At 49.8% G+C, this 16,807-nt stretch overlaps 1 protein-coding gene across 3 annotated transcripts in view; it reads left to right on the plus strand.

Annotated features, from left to right (window-relative positions):
* Kif6 (kinesin family member 6) overlaps positions 1-16,807 on the plus strand; it is a 410,513-nt gene that overhangs the window by 350,321 nt on the left and 43,385 nt on the right. For all 3 annotated transcript variants that reach the window (XM_046450779.2, XM_046450780.2, XM_058581414.1), the window contains one exon: positions 10,254-10,304. In XM_046450779.2, the coding sequence (XP_046306735.1) occupies positions 10,254-10,304 (51 nt within the window). The remainder of the gene's footprint in view (positions 1-10,253; positions 10,305-16,807) is intronic.

Raw genomic sequence — 16,807 nt, forward strand, 5'->3', positions numbered from 1 at the left:
ATGACTTTTTTTTTTTGCCCTTAAGCACTAGCTGATTTAAAATTAAATAAGAGAATTGAGTTTTCTTGGACTGAGCTTATTATTTATCATAAAGAGCAATGTAAAATTGCCTGTTTTCATGTTTTAATCCAAGTTTTTAAAACTATATTCATTGCAAAATCAAAGATCTTAATGCTTAGGGTTGATTTTATGCCCCTTAAGTGAATCCTGCCCTCGATCTCTGCAGTTAGTGAGGGACCTCTACAAACCAGCCTCCATTGCAAGTAGGGGATGTTGGGAACGGATAAATATACCTGTCCTGCCCAGGCTGGAGTAGAGGAACCCCAAATGCTCCTATGCACTCCAGAGGATATCCCCTGCACAGATGGAAATCAGAGGCCACTGCCGCCCCGTCTCTGCCCCTCAACCCATGCAACGTCCCAGCAACCAGAATCTCACCTTCCAACACAGGGAACGATTATGATCTACAGCTACTCAGCCAGGGAAGGCCTTTGAAGCCAGCTCTATCCTGCCCTTGCTAAGATAAGACCCTCCAAGCATCTAAAGTAACATCTTTTGAATGGATGACAACGCACTCACCAGACCTGAACTCCCTGAGATGTTTCATATTTAAAAATTCATGCTGGTTGCTGAGCTAAAAATGTTCCTTCTGCTTACCTAGTTGGATCTCCGTATTTGTTTGAGCCTTTAACAAATGTGCTTATTTACTTAATTCTCTGAATATGTTTATGGAATATTATCACATGCTGGAATAGTGATATCAATAAGCTCCTTAGCTTAATTAAGCGTATACAATAGCCAAATGCCTAAGCCTCCGACAGAATGTGCTAATCTCGTATGATTATTATGATTACTTGGATAGCCAAGTCAATATCCCATAGGAAAAGAAACTGGGTCGCCCAGACATGGTATAATTTGGTCATTTTTTATAAATGAGAGCATTCCTCAAAATGTGATCATCCTGTCCTTTCCTGATGATAAGAAAGGAGCTGTCTTGAAAGCCCAGACTGCTGTCTTGTGTTTTCATCCCAAGCCGAAGAGCTCATCAATTACTGGGCACGTCCTCCTCCCTCTGACAGGGCTAAGCGACAAGGATCTTGGAAAATTCCCCTGGAAGGAAATCGGCAAGTTCCAATGGTATTTTTCCTTGAAATTATTGATGATAGTTTTGGAGTGAGCTGCTTTTTTCTTCTCCTCTCTCTAATTATGTCACCAAATGTAAAAATTAGCATATTGAATGAAAGAAGAATCTGGAATTCTAGAGAATTGAAATGTCATTTTGGAATGAGAAGACAGAAAAACATTTATTTACCCAAATTGGGGGTGGTGGCACACACCTGTCGTCCCAGCTACTCTGGAGGCTGAGGCAGGAGGATCACTTTAGCCCACAAGTTCAAGATCAGCCTGGGCAATATAGTAAGACCCTGTCTCAAAAAAAATAAAAATAAATTAAAAATTTGTGGAGCTGGTCTCCCCTCTGTGTTTCATCCCTGGACCTTCCTCTTGTGAGAATCAGGGAAGGACTTGTCTTTTTGACCCCAGAAGGGCTACTGCTCCCCAGAAGCCTTCCCACCCCCCACCCCCAGGCTGGCGAAGTCCCTGAGTTCTCCTCCTCTCCTCTCTCCCAGTCTCAGTCAGGCTTCTGGCGAATAGCACCCTGACACGGGCTCTGAGGCTGAGCACTCCTCCACGGCCCAGTCCCTGTCACTGACACTTGAGTCATGGGTCCTGCCAGACAGCACACGTGACACATGTCATCGCATGCGTGACAGATGGCCAGGCACAATCTCAGTGTGCTGTAGGGTCATCGCAATTTCCTCCTCGGGAGGGCACGGCAGAGGGTTTTCTAATTTTAATTTCTTTGTATAAATATGTACAAATACACCTTTACTTACGCCATAAACCATACCTGCGGAATAAAGTGCAGTTTCCTTTTCTTATCTTGCCTGGCTTCCAGCTCTCCTACCGTCCACCCTCTGCCCGCCCTCCACTCTCGGCAGCTTCCCTCACATCCTGGTGGATACCCCCTCACATGACCTCTGTGCACAAGAGCGTGCACACGGGCACACCCAGAATCACACATGCACCAGGTAAAGCTCTGGCTGTTGTTTGTTGGACTAAGCACAGGATTATTCACAACCCCCACTCGTTTCTTTGCTTCCTTTCTTCTCTTTCCTGCCATCTGTTAGAGCCTGGCACCCCCTCCTGCAGCACTACCCCTGCCTTCTCCTGGTCTTCTGTTGATTTGGCTGCTGCGGTACATATTTTTACTCTTCTGGAATTAAAAAGTAAGCAGGACAATGTCTGCAGTGATTCCAAACCCATCCTTCTCCCAGCCACATCCAAGGTCCTAGCTTGTGTAACTCCCCATGGAACATCCCGTCAGTTTATTGCCACCTTGTTATTATTGCTTAGTTTCACACACACACGCTCACACACACTCACTCACACACACTCACAGTCACACACACACACACACAGGCACGCGCGCACGCTTTCTCGTGGTCAAGAGTTGAATGTATTTACTGACATACCACCTTCACATTCCTGCTCCCCTCATGTCCTCCTCCCCTGCCTTTCTCCGCGGGGCTCCCTTCCTGCTGGCCCTACCAACTTGGACACCTACTTCTTGCCCTGCACCAGGCACTCTTTTAATCTGACCTAATGCAGTCCTCACACAGCAGATCTTTTACCCTCGTTGTTCAGATGAGGAAACTGAGGCACTGACATTCAGTGACTTGGTGGCACAGTAGGTGGTGAGGCTGACGTGCCAGCCAGGGAGCCTGGCTGCAGAGGCCATGACTTTGCGGCTGGCTGTCCTGTGGTTGAGTCCCTCAGAGAGAAAGGGCCCGTGGGACGTCAAGGCTCTTGGTCCCCTGTGGCTGTCCTCACGGTGCCCTCGTCCATGAGTGATGGTCGACTCCAAACAGGATGCACATTGACGGCTATGTCCCTCCTTTGTCCCTCACGCCTGTTGATGTCACTGAGGAGTGGGCTGTCTCGTGAGTTGTCCCCCTGCAGGCCCCCGGGAGCTGCCGGCTGTGGTTCTGTGGCTTGCTGTGATGTATTCAGGGGTGGGCTTACTTTTGTTTATTCTGCTCAATACTCAGCACACGTTCAACCCAAAGGTTTGTGTTTTTCTCTAATTCTGGAAAAATCTCAGTGGCTCTGTCTTCTATGGTTGTCCATTTTCTGCCACCTCCAGTCCTTTCTCAAACTCCTGTTAGACACAGTGGCGTCCCATTTCTTCCCCGTGGTTTTACCTGCCCCTGCCATCTTTATCTCTGCTGTCTGGGCTCTGCTGGGAGTGTGTCCAGACTGCCTCCCAGCTCACTACTTTTATCCTAATTACCAGCACACAGTGTACAAAATAATGGGATTCTTCATGAGGTTTTCATACATGATCCAATGTACCTCAATCATATGCACCCTCCCTCTTACCCTTTCTTCTGAAATATATCAGGCTAGGGTTTCTTCCCTTTAACTCCTTTGTTGTTTTTGTTTATTATAATGACAATTTTTCACTTTGAAATCTCTTTCCTACCCACCTGTTCTTCTTTCATTTCTACCTCCTTGTTGTGTGGTTTTGTATTTATTTTTAGTAAGAAAGTATCTGTCATCATTAGTCTCTTTGAGGAGCCTCGACATGTCTCAAAGGCTTGGTCTTGGGAGGACCGACTGGCGCAGGCTCCTCTGTGTAGACCTGCTGAGACCCTGTGGAGGATTTCCCACAGACTTGTAGGATACGTGTTCCAGGTCATCCTAGCGCCGTCTGTGTGAGAGAGGCCGGTGGGAAACCACCCAGCTGTTCAGCTCCCAGGAGTGGAAGTAGAACGTGGAGGCGTATACTGTGGAGTGTATGTGGCAGCGAGAAATGGGGAGCCAGGTGACATACAGAAAATGGGTGAATGTCAAAAACATAGTACCGACCAATCAGTAAGAAACAGAATGAGATCCGTAACACAATATTACTTTCATAGATTAAAAAATACCCAGAAAGCCTCGACACAAACTGTAAGGACACATACAAGAAACGGGTATACGTCAAATCTATTAGTATAGTATCCTGTCAGAAGAAGAGGAGAATGAGAAGAGGGCACAGGACGTGAGGCTTGGGGATAAAAATAAATACACACACATACACATGCATACAATATACATGTGTGCTCAGATATGTGTGTGCATGTATATACATAGATATACACATACCACACATGCTCATGTATCTATACACATGTGTATCATGTGTCTCTGTGTGTGCACACGCATGCCTATGGTGGTGTGCATTTTGTAGATATAGATGCATGCATATATAAGTTCTATACAAACTGATTAGGAAGGTGTACCCTGAGCTGAAGAGTAAGATTAACTCAGCCTTCTGTGTTTCAACATCAATAAATGTCTTTATCTACCTATCCAGAAAATGACACCCATTTGTAACTCATTCATATTCCAAACACTGACTTTACTATCTTTTTTTAGCCTTATCTTTTATTCCTATATTTTGTCATTTTGGAGAGCAGGCCCATTTGTACTGAAACCCATCTTATTTATTTCTCTTCCTTTCTTTCTCTCTGCTCTCAGTCCTCGCTGCCTGACAGACCCTCTAGGCCCCTGGTCTAGAACCAGCTCTAACAGTTCCTACTCCACGGCAGCACTGGGGATGTGGCAGGTCCTGTCAGGGACTGACCGAGCAGCTTGGCTTAGCAACCAAGAGAGGCTGGGTTTGTGCCTTTCGGCCGCCTTGGGCAGACAGGGCGATGGGAACCAGAGCCTGGGAGCGTCTGGAGCTTGTTCTTGCCTCAGCCCCTTCACTCCCAGGTTGGCGGGGGAGTCCCCGGCCCCCAGCTCAGCAGCGCCTGGCTCTCACCCGGGTTTTGCACCGTGCACTCTGGGTTACCTTCCTGCTTCTGGAACCATGAAGCCCTGCGAGCTCAAGGCTTGGCTCCGCTCACTCTTCTGTGTTTCTGTCTGCTTCCAGACTTCAGAAGTATGTCTTGTAATCTAAGCCAGCTATGTCCTTCTTGATACTCTCTTTTTTATTTTATCCACCATAAAATAAAGTGGGAAGAGGTGGTTCCTGCCTCAACAGATTTTCAAATTAGACCAACACGTTTGAATAAAGCCTGATGAAATATATATTAGCAAGGAGGAGATGAATTGTCTGGTTTTAAGCCTTCAAAGGATTTATACTCCTGTTAGTTGGAAATCCATCTAAGGATTACACACTTAATTTATTCCAGGCCCATTATTTTTACAAACAGCCCTACAAACATCCTTTAGGGATCTAACATTTTGGTTATCACCGATCCTCTGTGTTAGTACAAAAAAAAAAAAACTGGTTTTTCTAAGTCATCCCTGAAATCAACACTCAGCATTCAGAACCTCTAACTAGACCTCCCATTTCAAAGAGGCCTCTCAGGCAGGAGGTCTGGGTGTTCTCTGCACACCCCAGTCCTAACTACTGATGTTGATTTTAACTTGAGCTTACTGGGATACTACAGTCGTACAGTTGAATAGAAAACGAGGTGTCATGGGCCCAGAGTTCCCAGTAATCACCCAGGACCCCAGAGTAGGAACTACCTGCCCCAGCTCTGCTCCCCCTCGCAGCCTTCCCTCCAGCGCCTGTCCCAAGCTAGTGCACGGCTGACCTTCTCTGCACCTTGTCCCAGCAGTTAGCTCTGGCTGAGCACCTTTCTCAGCACCCCTGCTCTGAATCTCACCTCTGATATCTGCCTTTCCTAAGCCACCCTTCCCTCCTGAAAACGCGCCTCTGTGGCTGCTCTCACAGTTAAGCAACCTTAGAAATGTGGTATCCTTTCAATCCACCTGAAAGGGTCTCAAACCTAAGACTAGCACGGAGTATTATACATATACCAGTGTATTGTCCCTTACTCTTAAAAGCAGGTATTATTGCAGTTATGTTATCATTCTCATTTTTCAAATGATTAAATTGAGGCTTTGAGATACTAAGAAGTAGCGAGTTAGGATCTGAACGCAACTCTGGCTGCCTCCAAATGTGCAATTACTTTCTGATATAACCAAAAGGGCAAAGGAGTTTGCTTCATCCCAAGTCCAACTCCAAGTGATTGGTTCTAGCTGTGCGGTATGCTGCATTGAAGAGCCAAGCTCAGACTCAGCAGAAAAACAAACCAATTGCTATGGTCTGGGCGTGGTGTACATGTGCCTCTGAAAGTTCACGTGTTGGAAACTTGGTCTTCAACGTGGCAATGTTAGAAAGTGGGACCCACAAGAGGTGAGGCCTGTTGGGAGGGCCTTAGGTCACTGGGGGCATGCCCTTCAAGGGACTGTGGGACTCTGGCTTCCTCTTTGGTGATATGATCTCTTCCTCCCATCATTGCCTTGAGGTGACACAGCTGAGTGGGGGCCCTTACAAGAACATGAACCGTGCTGTTTGTACTTCATCCTCCAAAACCATGAGCTAAATAAACCTCCTGTTAAGTTAGCTTGCCTCAGGTGTTTTATTATAGTAACACAACAACCTAATATAGCAACCATGACAGGAAGCAAGATCAGCCATGGGTCCAGAGTTTAAAAGCAAGAGCATACAAGTCGCCTATTTGCTACTTTTCTTTGGCTAGGATCGACTTTTCTCTTAATCTGTATATTCCACAGTACTTAGAACATAGTGCTTAACATATAGTAGATGAGTAATAAATGTTTATTGCTTGATAGCAACATGAGCATCCTCAATAGGCACAGCATCACAGACATCTCAGAAGCAGCCTGCAACAGCTCTGTCAGGGGTCATAAATGGCTTGCTGTCCTCTGGCCTGGCCAAGCAGCTTTCTTTCCATGAATGATTTCAAACTAATATGCATGCAAAACAAAGTGTGAAGCATTAAGGAAAATTGTTGTAACCAAAAAAAAACAATTATCCATGTTCAAAATCAGTTGGGCAGATTTTGTACAGAGTTTGTAACCGAGAACAGGCCCTGTGTGTGGCTGCTTTCAGGGCCAAACACTTCCTATGAATGGTTGCAGGCACAGAGTACCTTTCCGCCCTCGCTGCCACCCACTCCAGCAATTAACGAACAGAAAGGAAAAGAAGGTGTTTCCAGTAGGTAGTGTTTAAGTTGCTAACTACCAACATTCTCCTCTGTGCGCTTTCCTGCCCTGCCCTCCCCCTTTGGGTTTGACCCTGATTTGGGTTCCCTGCTTCCCTCCTAGACTGTCTCCTGCCTCGGGCTGGGAGTTCTGTTTCCGTTTCATCTCTTTTCCATACCTCTGGATGGGGATGTGTCCAGGAACCCAGGCCAAAACCAGCAAATTTATCATGGTGGTAATGACAGCAAGCTGCATGCTCAGTGGATTCTGCAATCCCCCTCAACCCCTGCTTTTGCCAAAACCCGTGGAGCTGCAAGATCCAGCAGATTACAGACACTGCTATCTTCACTTGATGGATGGCTCTGCTGGAAAATGCAATTAGACATCAGCCATATGGCTATTTTGGGAAGCTTGTTTGGGGAGATCTCCAAAAAATTGCCATGGGGGCAGAGGGGTAAATGTGAGTCCATTCACCGAAGCTGAGTGTGGCTGCAGGTTCAGAGCTGCGTTCAGCAACATGCGACATCATAAAGACCCAGCTTTGGCCCCTAGGGGTGCCTCCTGATTCTAAGAATAAGTATTTAAGTTTGAGGACTTTCTAGAACTCTCAGTCCTTGTTAAAATCCCCCCTTATGTACATGACTGAGCCAGGGGCTGTGGAGAACCCTCGACCCCCTCATCCCAACGCAGCTTCCCCAGGGCCTGGGGGAAGGAGCTCCCCAGGAGCAGGGAAGTGGCGATTGGCGAGGTTGAACACCTACTGTGGGCAAGGCTGAGGTTGGAGGCCCACCGTTGGAGGCAGCTTTCCAGGGCAGAAGGAGCCCAACATGCATGTTAAAGGAGCAAGTCACTCCCTGGCTAGCCCAGTGGGCAGTTCCCAGGCGTGGGAGAGGCCAAGGGTGAGGTGCCTGTACCAGACATCCAGGCACAAGCAGGGGTCGAGGAGGCCTGGGCTGTGCACGCGGTGGAGAAGAGAGCAGCTCCGTGCCCCGCGCTGAACCCAGAGGTCTCTCGGGGTGTGTTGCATTTGCCGCGGTTGCATCTCCTTGCACTGGGAGTACGCACTCACCAGGCTTCCTGAGAGCCCAGCCACTGACCGGAGCCTCAGCCAGCACCATCCTTGTGCTCCCCCGCTGCTTCACTCCACTGACAGGGAAAGTAAAGGCCACATCACACAGAGTGCAGGGAGATCCCAACTGTGGCTATGGCTGGCCCAGTGTCAGGTCATTTTCATGGTGACCTCAGGCTCACCAGTATTCTCCACCGAGCCAGGTCTCCCCTCCCCAGCTCCCCTCAAGCACCCCTGAAGCCCCTGCCCTTCCCCACCTAGAATTAGGGGGCAGTCATTGCTCAGGCTTCCTCTCCTGCAGTTTCCTCCCCAGTGGGGACACATGGAAGGCAAGGGGCAGACATGCAGGGACCCAAGCCCTCACCCATGGCGATGTGCTGAGGCAGTGGCCTCTGAGGGCCCCCCAGGGGACTGGGAATGCTCAGCAGGGAGGAAGTGGGGTGTCGTGGGTAGTAGAGGTCTTGCCCGGCATGCACAGGCCCGGTCCCCCCTCATCACCACCCCAGTGAAAGAAACCAAAGCAAACTAAGCACAGAAAGCGTGGTGTCCTGAGCTGGGTGAAGGGCTGTCCCTGCCAGTGAGGGACCGTCCTTTCTGTGCTGGTGCAGAGGACTGAGCAGCCCAATAACTGAAAGTCACAGGCAAACAGGTGACACTCGGCAGGACTGAGCCCTCCTGGACGCCTTCCTCAGTGGGACAGGCTGGACCCACATGCAAGGGAGAGGCCACCTCATTCTGCAGAGGATCCTGAATCAGCTGGGAAGTTAGGAGGTGTGACCTCTGCCTTCCCTCCCATCATACTGTCCTGGCAGTGTCCTGGCACTGTGTGAGTGACAGGTCTCCCGTGACCCCTCCCCTGTCTGCTCATGGTTTAGCTCCTTGGTCCAGCTGCAGCCTCAGAGCTGAACGATGTACTTCACCTGAGGAAAGAAATATATCAGACAAGGGAGCAGTGGAATCCTGCTCCCCGGAATCCCCAGGGGCTCATCACCCTCCACGTGGGCCGTGTGATGCAGACAGCACTGACATCCTAACAAGCAGGCTGTACCCCAGACACAAGCAGGTCAGGGTGCTGTCAGCCACCCTCAACCTGAAATCAGGGGAGGGTGGGACGAAGGCAGCCTAGTGGCCAGCACGCTCCGTTCCTCCCCGGGGCAGGACATCCCTTCCGATGATCACCCAGCTTCTGCGCCAGCACTTTCCAGAAGGAGCTCGCTGCGGTGCCAGGAGACTTAATCCACTTGAGACAACTTAATCCATTTTGAAACAGTGCTCATTGTGAGCTCTCTGCCTTCTGTTTGAGCCCCAAGTCTGCCTTTGTTTGATTTGACTTCTGCCCTCAGGAGGAAGACAAAATAAATCTGTTCCTTCATCCATATGACAGCATACAGTTATCCAAAGACAGCCATTATCTCTCTACCTCCTCTCCCTCTAACCTTTCTTCTCCCTCCATATATCTCAGGTCACCTCAAATGTTTCTCAAATGGCATAATTTCAGATCTCTCAACCATCCTAGTCACCCATCCTTTGATTCTTCTTGTGAAGGAAGCTCCCAGAACAAATACCAATTGTGATCTCAAGACTGCAGAATACAATGGAATATCACCTCCCTTGTTCAAGCCGCTATAGCTGTATTTATGCAACCTAAAATTATGTGGCTTTGTACCTACTAATCAACTGTTAAGATCATTGTCAACTAAAACTACTCTTTTTTAAAATTTGATATAGTTTCATATCACTTAAAGAAAGAAGTGGATAAATTATTGAAAGACCAAATCCTGCCTCCCCCTTCATTAATAACAGACAAAAAGAACTATTTAAGAGAGTAGGGTCCTAGCAAAGGTTATGAGTGACAGATGACAAACGAGCCCTGTGATTGAGTCCAAGAGTGAGGAATGTATTGGTGTTGACAAGCCAGCGCCTGCCCTGGCAGCATCCTCTTTCAGCACAACCCAGGACATGAATGGGGGTTGGGGCTCTCCTTGGAAGGTGTGCCTACTTCCGTCTCCTTTAATCTGTACCTTTCATTCCCCGCTTAGCTGGCCACATGCTCCTGAGGCGAGGTCTTCCTGCAGCCCACTGGAGACCCATTAGTGACTCACTCTGTCTTTGACAGGTCACCTGAAGGAGGAGATCACCCGGCGGCACATACAGCAGGTGGCTCTAGGTGAGTACAGAGCAAAGGCCACGGGAAGGGAGGTGAGGGGTGGAGACAGAGCAGAGCCCTGGAGGTGAGGGAAGCCAGGGTTGCTGTGGGCATGGCTCCCGGGTGGCCCTCACTCCCACCCCTGCTCTCCTCCCCCTACCTTCCAGCCGCCCTCATGCTGCGGCCCCTTCCACCCACATCCCCTGTGTCCACCCGCTACATCCGGGTCCCTCTCTGAGCTTTCTAGAGCCACTTCTAACCAACCCCATCGATGACAATGAATAATGAAACAGTGGCCCGTCTGCAGTGGCCTGATGTGCACTGTCCCCTTCCATCCTCTCAAGTCCAGAAAGAGAGGTGCATTTGCCAGGTGGAGGAGATTCTGCCATCCCCACCCCGGGGTCCGGTGTCCAGTGAGTTCCAATGATTGGGACCTCAGCACACTGACGTGCAGACATTAAACCCATACAGTCACATTCCAAGAGGCCCTTCACACCCTCTCACCAGCGAGCATCTGTAGAAAGCGCCTCCTTTTGATATGTGACCCAAGGAAGTCACCCATGGACCGTGCAGGTAGAGCAGGGGTCCTGCCCTCCCCAGCTAGCCGGGGCCCAGCCTCTATATCCCCTGGAGGTGGCCTGGACCCTGCAATGACCTGCAACTAGAGAAATCTAGTGCCCAGGGCCGACAGAAGGGAAACGGGACAGAGTCCTGAATGTATGAGTACTGGCCCAGTGGACCCTAGTAACTTGAACTCTGGGGGAGATTGGGTCACTGCCTTTCAGAAATACTAATAATGATAATGTGGAATCACAACTGACTACATCAGAGACAGGAGCAGCAAGCCCAAGCCACACTGGTTGGTGCTCCATGCTACCACGGCTGACCCTGGCACTGAGGGCCCAGACGACCTGCCCCCGGCGGCCAGGGGCCTGCACCTCAGGACTGACTCTCTGCTCAGTGCCTTCGCCAGCTGTCCCGGGTTAATAGCTGGTTGAGCTGGTCCCGGGCAGGCTCAATGACCTCTGTTGGAAGAGTTGTCCAGTGGACCCTCTGGGCTCCAAGCCCTGCCTCTGCTCACCCTGGGCAGGCCCCTGGATGTGGAGTCTGCCCCTAGAGCTGCCATCGGGCCCTCAAAACTCCGACCTGTCCTCTAGCCTTCATGACCCTGGCTTGTGAGATATAATGATGTGAAAAATGCCAGTCGCTCCAGGGGCCTGGCAAGCCATTCCTGTGACTTTCAGGGCAAGAGCTATTCTGTCCTCTCTGCTCCCCAGCCCAGGCCCTCCCTGACCTGACCCGTCCAGCTAGGACAGACACTCCCAGGCCTTTGGAACACCGCGGCATGTTCTCAGTTGCAACCACAGGCCCTTGTTCCCCACTCATGTCCCTGGAGACTTCTCAATATTGTGGCAGGTGCCAGGGTCATCGGGGCCCAGCTCTGCCTGAAGCAATCAGCAAACTTCAAACAGAAAGCAGCCTGGCTGGAGGTTTAATTAAGAGCTTTGGAAATGCCTGTTTGTTTTAAAAGCACACTATCCCAATTAGAGAAGAAGTGTTCACATCCCGCAGTGCCATTGTGAGACCAAGAGCCGGGTCGCCGTCCAGGCTCCTAGGGAACCTGTCTGGGGCAAGTCTGGGCCGCCAATGCGCATGTGTCCCAGCTGACCACGCACGAGCAGCGGAGCTCCTCTGGTGGAGCAAACGCTGGACACCGCAGATTGCTTACAGGGCTTCCAGACTGACCCTGCCGCAGGCCTGGGCGACGGCAGGGACAGCGCCCCTGCAGCTCCCTCGCACGTGGGCTTCAGATGCAAAGGGACTGGATGCGACGTACCCCATCCGCTCCTTTGTCCTGCTCTTTTCTGTCCTTTTGGCTCGATTTCCTTGTCTGTCTCTTCAGTTTCCCTCTCCCTCGGTTTTAAATATGCCCCTGTTATTCTCTCTTTTTTTCTCCCCACCTGCCTGCTCCTAAGTATCCATGTAGGTGTGGTTGGTTTGGGGGAAATAAATAAACCTGAGCAAATGAGGTTTTCCCATATATTTTGCATAGGAATATGTCTTTATGTAAAAGCAGATGCGCGCCCAAGGAAATAGGTACAAAGGCAATGGCGAACCTCAAAGGAACAAAGACCTACTGGTGCTGCGGGAGGCTCCGTCCGCAAGAGGTCGCGATTGGGTGATGGGTCACCAAACCCTGGGCCAGGGGCAGTCAGCTCATCTCATACCTTAGACCCAGGTGTTAACGTTTCAGGAACATGGGGAGGCGTTTTAAACATGGTTGATACTGAAAATCAAATTCTGTATGCTTAGAATTTAATGAATTTTATTTTTAAACAAAAGTAATCTTCAAGATTTGTTAATTAATTTATAACATTTAAATTACCTGCATCCACTGTACTGTATAGTGAAGAGACTAGATGATTGTCTGCTGCTGGGCACGTCTTCTCAAGTCTACTTTAGTGATGTCACACTGGTAGCTTGAAATCAGACATGGTGGAGAATGTACACCAAAGAAATTGGCGATAAATTGTTATAAAACCCAGCCTTTTGTGGGGGTAAGGGGTACTGGGGATTGAATTCAGGGGAACTTGACCACAGAGCCACATCCCCAGCCCTATTTTGTATTTTATTTAGGAATAGGGTCTTACTGAGTTGCTTAGCACCTCGCTTTTGCTGAGGCTGGCTTTGAACTTGGTGATCCTCCTGCCTCAGCCTCCTGAGATGCTGGGATTACAGGCATGTGCTGCGGTGCCCAGCAAACCAGGCAATTTTTTTTTTTGAGAGCAGCTATTTAACACCACCACACCACTGGCAAACAGACAAGTACCCCTCTCAAGGCCAGTTGTGTGCGCATGCACGCACGGGCGCACACACACACACACACACACACACACACACGGTTTTATAAGGATTTCTACTCCTTTTCTGGCTGAAAGTCCAGACCATGGCTTTCTGTTTACCACCTGCCTGAGGAACATCAGGAATTATAAACATCTACCAACCCCAATCTTTTTGAAAAGCAGTGGACAGGCCAATGAATGAAGATAGAAATAAGGCAGGAGAAGCTCCGGCCCTGTAGGCTCCCTAGGTCTGAGAGCTAGAGCTGGGGATTGAAGAGTAAGATCAGTGACCAGTTCTAAGGGCATCGTCCACAAACAAAGTGACTGAGGACTTGGAGAGACTGGCTCCCACAGACTTCTTCAGGAGACAATAAAATAACGGTGTTTTAATACAGGCATCACTTGTAAAGGACAGTCCAGAGGGCTTTGCTGAACTCCAGCGTGTGCGTGCCACTCGGTCGTCCCAGCTACCCTAAACGATAAAGGATTGTTAATAATGCAGCTGCGTTCTTGAGTATTTTACCATGAGCTGGGCATGTGTATAATTTCTCTAAGTGTATTTTCTTTAATGTTCATAACATCCCCATGAGGTAGACATCGTTATTATCTCCACTTCACAGCTAAGGCCCAGAGGAGTTAAGCAAACCTGCCTAACTCTGCTCAGCTCAGTATACAAAGCCAAGCAGCCTGGTTCTGAGTCTCTGTCCAGCTACCACACTGCACCTGCTCTGGGCACCTTGCCCAGCGTACTGGAGCCCACAGAGGGGCACAGATCCAGTGGGGCCCTCCTAGAATTTCCAACCTAACCAAAGTGAGGGGACATATACAATAGATAGATAGATAGATAGATACAATAAAGAGAGAGAGAGACAGATAGATACAAGAGCTCCCTTTTCAAATTGCAGATTCAGAAACATGTATTCTTCCATTCACTGTCTTCTTCCCACTGGCACAACAAAACCAGTTTGGCCTTGACCCCTCCGTGAAGCCTTCTCTGACCCCGCCTCCCACGGCTGCTCTTCCCCCGGCCTCAAACATCTCTTAGTGCACCAGCTTGTTTTGCAATTATTTATTTCCATAGCTTTTCTGAACACTAAAATGTGAGCTTCTTAAAAACTGGGTACAGCCGAATTCATCTTTGTATCCCCAGCAGCCAAAACGAGCAATAAATTGGTCAAATCAATGGGCAAATGAATGCTTCCCCAGATGGCTTCCAGACTCACACATCTCGAAAAAGTACAATGAGACATTTGAACATAAAATAAAATAAGTCCATTTAAAAGAAGTAGAAGGAGTAAGTGCTTTTGGACCCCACAGCTGAGCAAATTACACACACAGGCAATAAATTTGCCTCTCCCTCGTCTAGCCGCTAAGCAAGAAGAGAAGCACCCAGAGTTACATAGCTTTCGTTTTCTGACAGGAGGAAGCATACTGACTAATTTATCTGCAGAAATAGAATTTCTTCCTGGAACTAAACACAAGCCAGAATTTATCGTGTGGATCCTTGTGTAAAGGACACTGAGTGACACAGTGAACGATGTCTTCAGCTGCAGTTTTACAAAAGCTACCAAAATGATGTTCGACCAGATGATTCTCATATCGACCCTCGATAAAAGCTAGAGGCCTGACATTAAAGCATAACTCATGGAAAACGTTTATGCGAGCAGCCGAGATAATATGACCCAGGTACTCTGCTTTCTGATGGTCACACATAGCAGGAATGAAACTGGAAGAATCCAGCGCCAGGAATGTGGGCTGTGGCCTTTCTCTTTAAATCTCTCTCTGAGCAATAGTTATCAGAGACTGCATCTTGTTCAGTTCACAATCAAAACTCTAACAAATGCCTATGGTGAAGATTTTAAAGACACATCACACTCCCAAGCAGCATTTGAAATGTGTCAGGTGAGAGGGACCAGCCATCAATTTTGGAATGGACCACAAGGAATGGCCCCTGGGGCTTGTCACCAACACTTTGGGCCTGGGCTGAGTCTCAGATGGACAAGGTTCAGAACCCCAGAGAAGAGTGTGGAGTGGTTGAGGGTTGGGGAGGTGGGCTGGTGGGAAGTATGTGGTGTGGGGGGTATAGGTATAATGCACATCTCTTTGTGTGCCATGTGCATGTAATATGTACTTGGGTGTGTGGCACATATGTGGGGGGGTGTTGAGGTGTTTGTGTATATATGTGTTGGCATGTGTGGTGTGTGTGTGGCGGGTGTGTGTGTGTGTGTGTGTGTGTGTGTGTTAGGGAAGGACCTGGGGCAGGTGAAGGGTCACAGTGGAGGGAAGGGATCTTGCTGAGAGCCTGGAATCTGACATTCCACTCACAGCAGCTGAGCCACTGAACATTTGAAGGAGGAAGTCCTGGTCAAGGAGGCCATTTAGGAGAACAGAGGCCACAACACATGTGAGTCCCTCAGCGAGAGTGAGCAGTCCTGCTGCCCCAGACCTACACCACGGCCTGGACCTGCCCTCAGCCTGGGCAGGTTCTTCCCACTGGAGCGCACTTCCGGCTCACACCCAGGGGACCCTCAGTCTCCTGGGCCACCTAACTGACCTACTGGGCACTCACCCGTGGGATCTGAGACTGCCAGGAGGCCTGCACTGCTCACACTCCATCAGGGCCTGGCCCAGCCCCTTGGGGTAAGCTGCCGAACAATCATTTTGTCCTGGGGGGCTGCCACTGCCCTGTGGGGCTCCCAGACTTGCCAGCACAGGTAGCGGGATGGAAGGCAGCACCCTGCTCTGCTCTTGGCTCTCGACCCAGCTCCTGAAAACAGCCAACTGCAGTCCCTTCCTCTGCCTGTGGACAGTTTCACACGTGGTTACAGAACTGCTAATAGGGATTAATAAAGAAAATGGCCACACACGTGAGACTGGCAGGTTCCAAAGGCACCAAGGATTCCCCACCAACACTGCCTCTTAAAGGCCCGACTTTCCCCCTCCCTCTCTGCCCCTCACTGACCAGGGGTAAAGACCTCCTGGAACAAGAGGGGACACTGTGACTGTGAGACCACCGGGGCCCTTGGATTGCCACCTGCTGGTGTGCATGCCCAACCCTGCAGTCAGGTGGTGACACTCAGACCCCTGCCCCAGGGCCTCGTAGAGGCTGACAGACCCCACGTGGACGGCTCCTGCTTTGCCACACGTGTTAGTCTGAGGAGCGCTTTTGCCTCTAACAGAATTCCTGCAGTGACCTCTTGTGGTTCCTGTCAAAGAAACCTCACTGTTGCCACTTCCCCTCATCTGGTGTAAAATCGTCTAAGATCATCTGAGGACAACAATGTGAGAGAGAGCAAACTGACCAGGGGTGCCAGGGTGGACAGGGCCCACTGCTGGGGCAGAGCAGGGGAGCCTCCCAGCACTGGTTTGTGAAGTGGGCTCTGTGAGACGAAGGTGGTCTCCACGGCCCCATCAGTACCAGGCATGAGAGCGAGCAGAACCCAGGCCAAGCAGTAGGGCCCGGATCTCCCCCACCCAGTTCCACCCAAAAGACTTCTCTTATCTTTTTGCCATTAAACTCGTGTTTGAAGGAAGAGCACCCGCCACCCACCCCAGCCCCAGGCCTGTGGCTCTGGAGGGCAGATTCCAAACCTCCCTTCCCAGAGCTGTGCCACCTCCCGCTGGCACACACAGAGCTCTGTGCAAACCCCCATACAGTGAGGTCTCCTAGCCGCCCCACGC

The sequence above is a fragment of the Marmota monax genome, unplaced genomic scaffold (genome assembly GCF_021218885.2).
Source record: "Marmota monax isolate L192 unplaced genomic scaffold, Marmota_monax_Labrador192_F-V1.1 WCK01_AAM20220418_F8-fsc00127, whole genome shotgun sequence".
NCBI lineage: Eukaryota > Metazoa > Chordata > Mammalia > Rodentia > Sciuridae > Marmota > Marmota monax.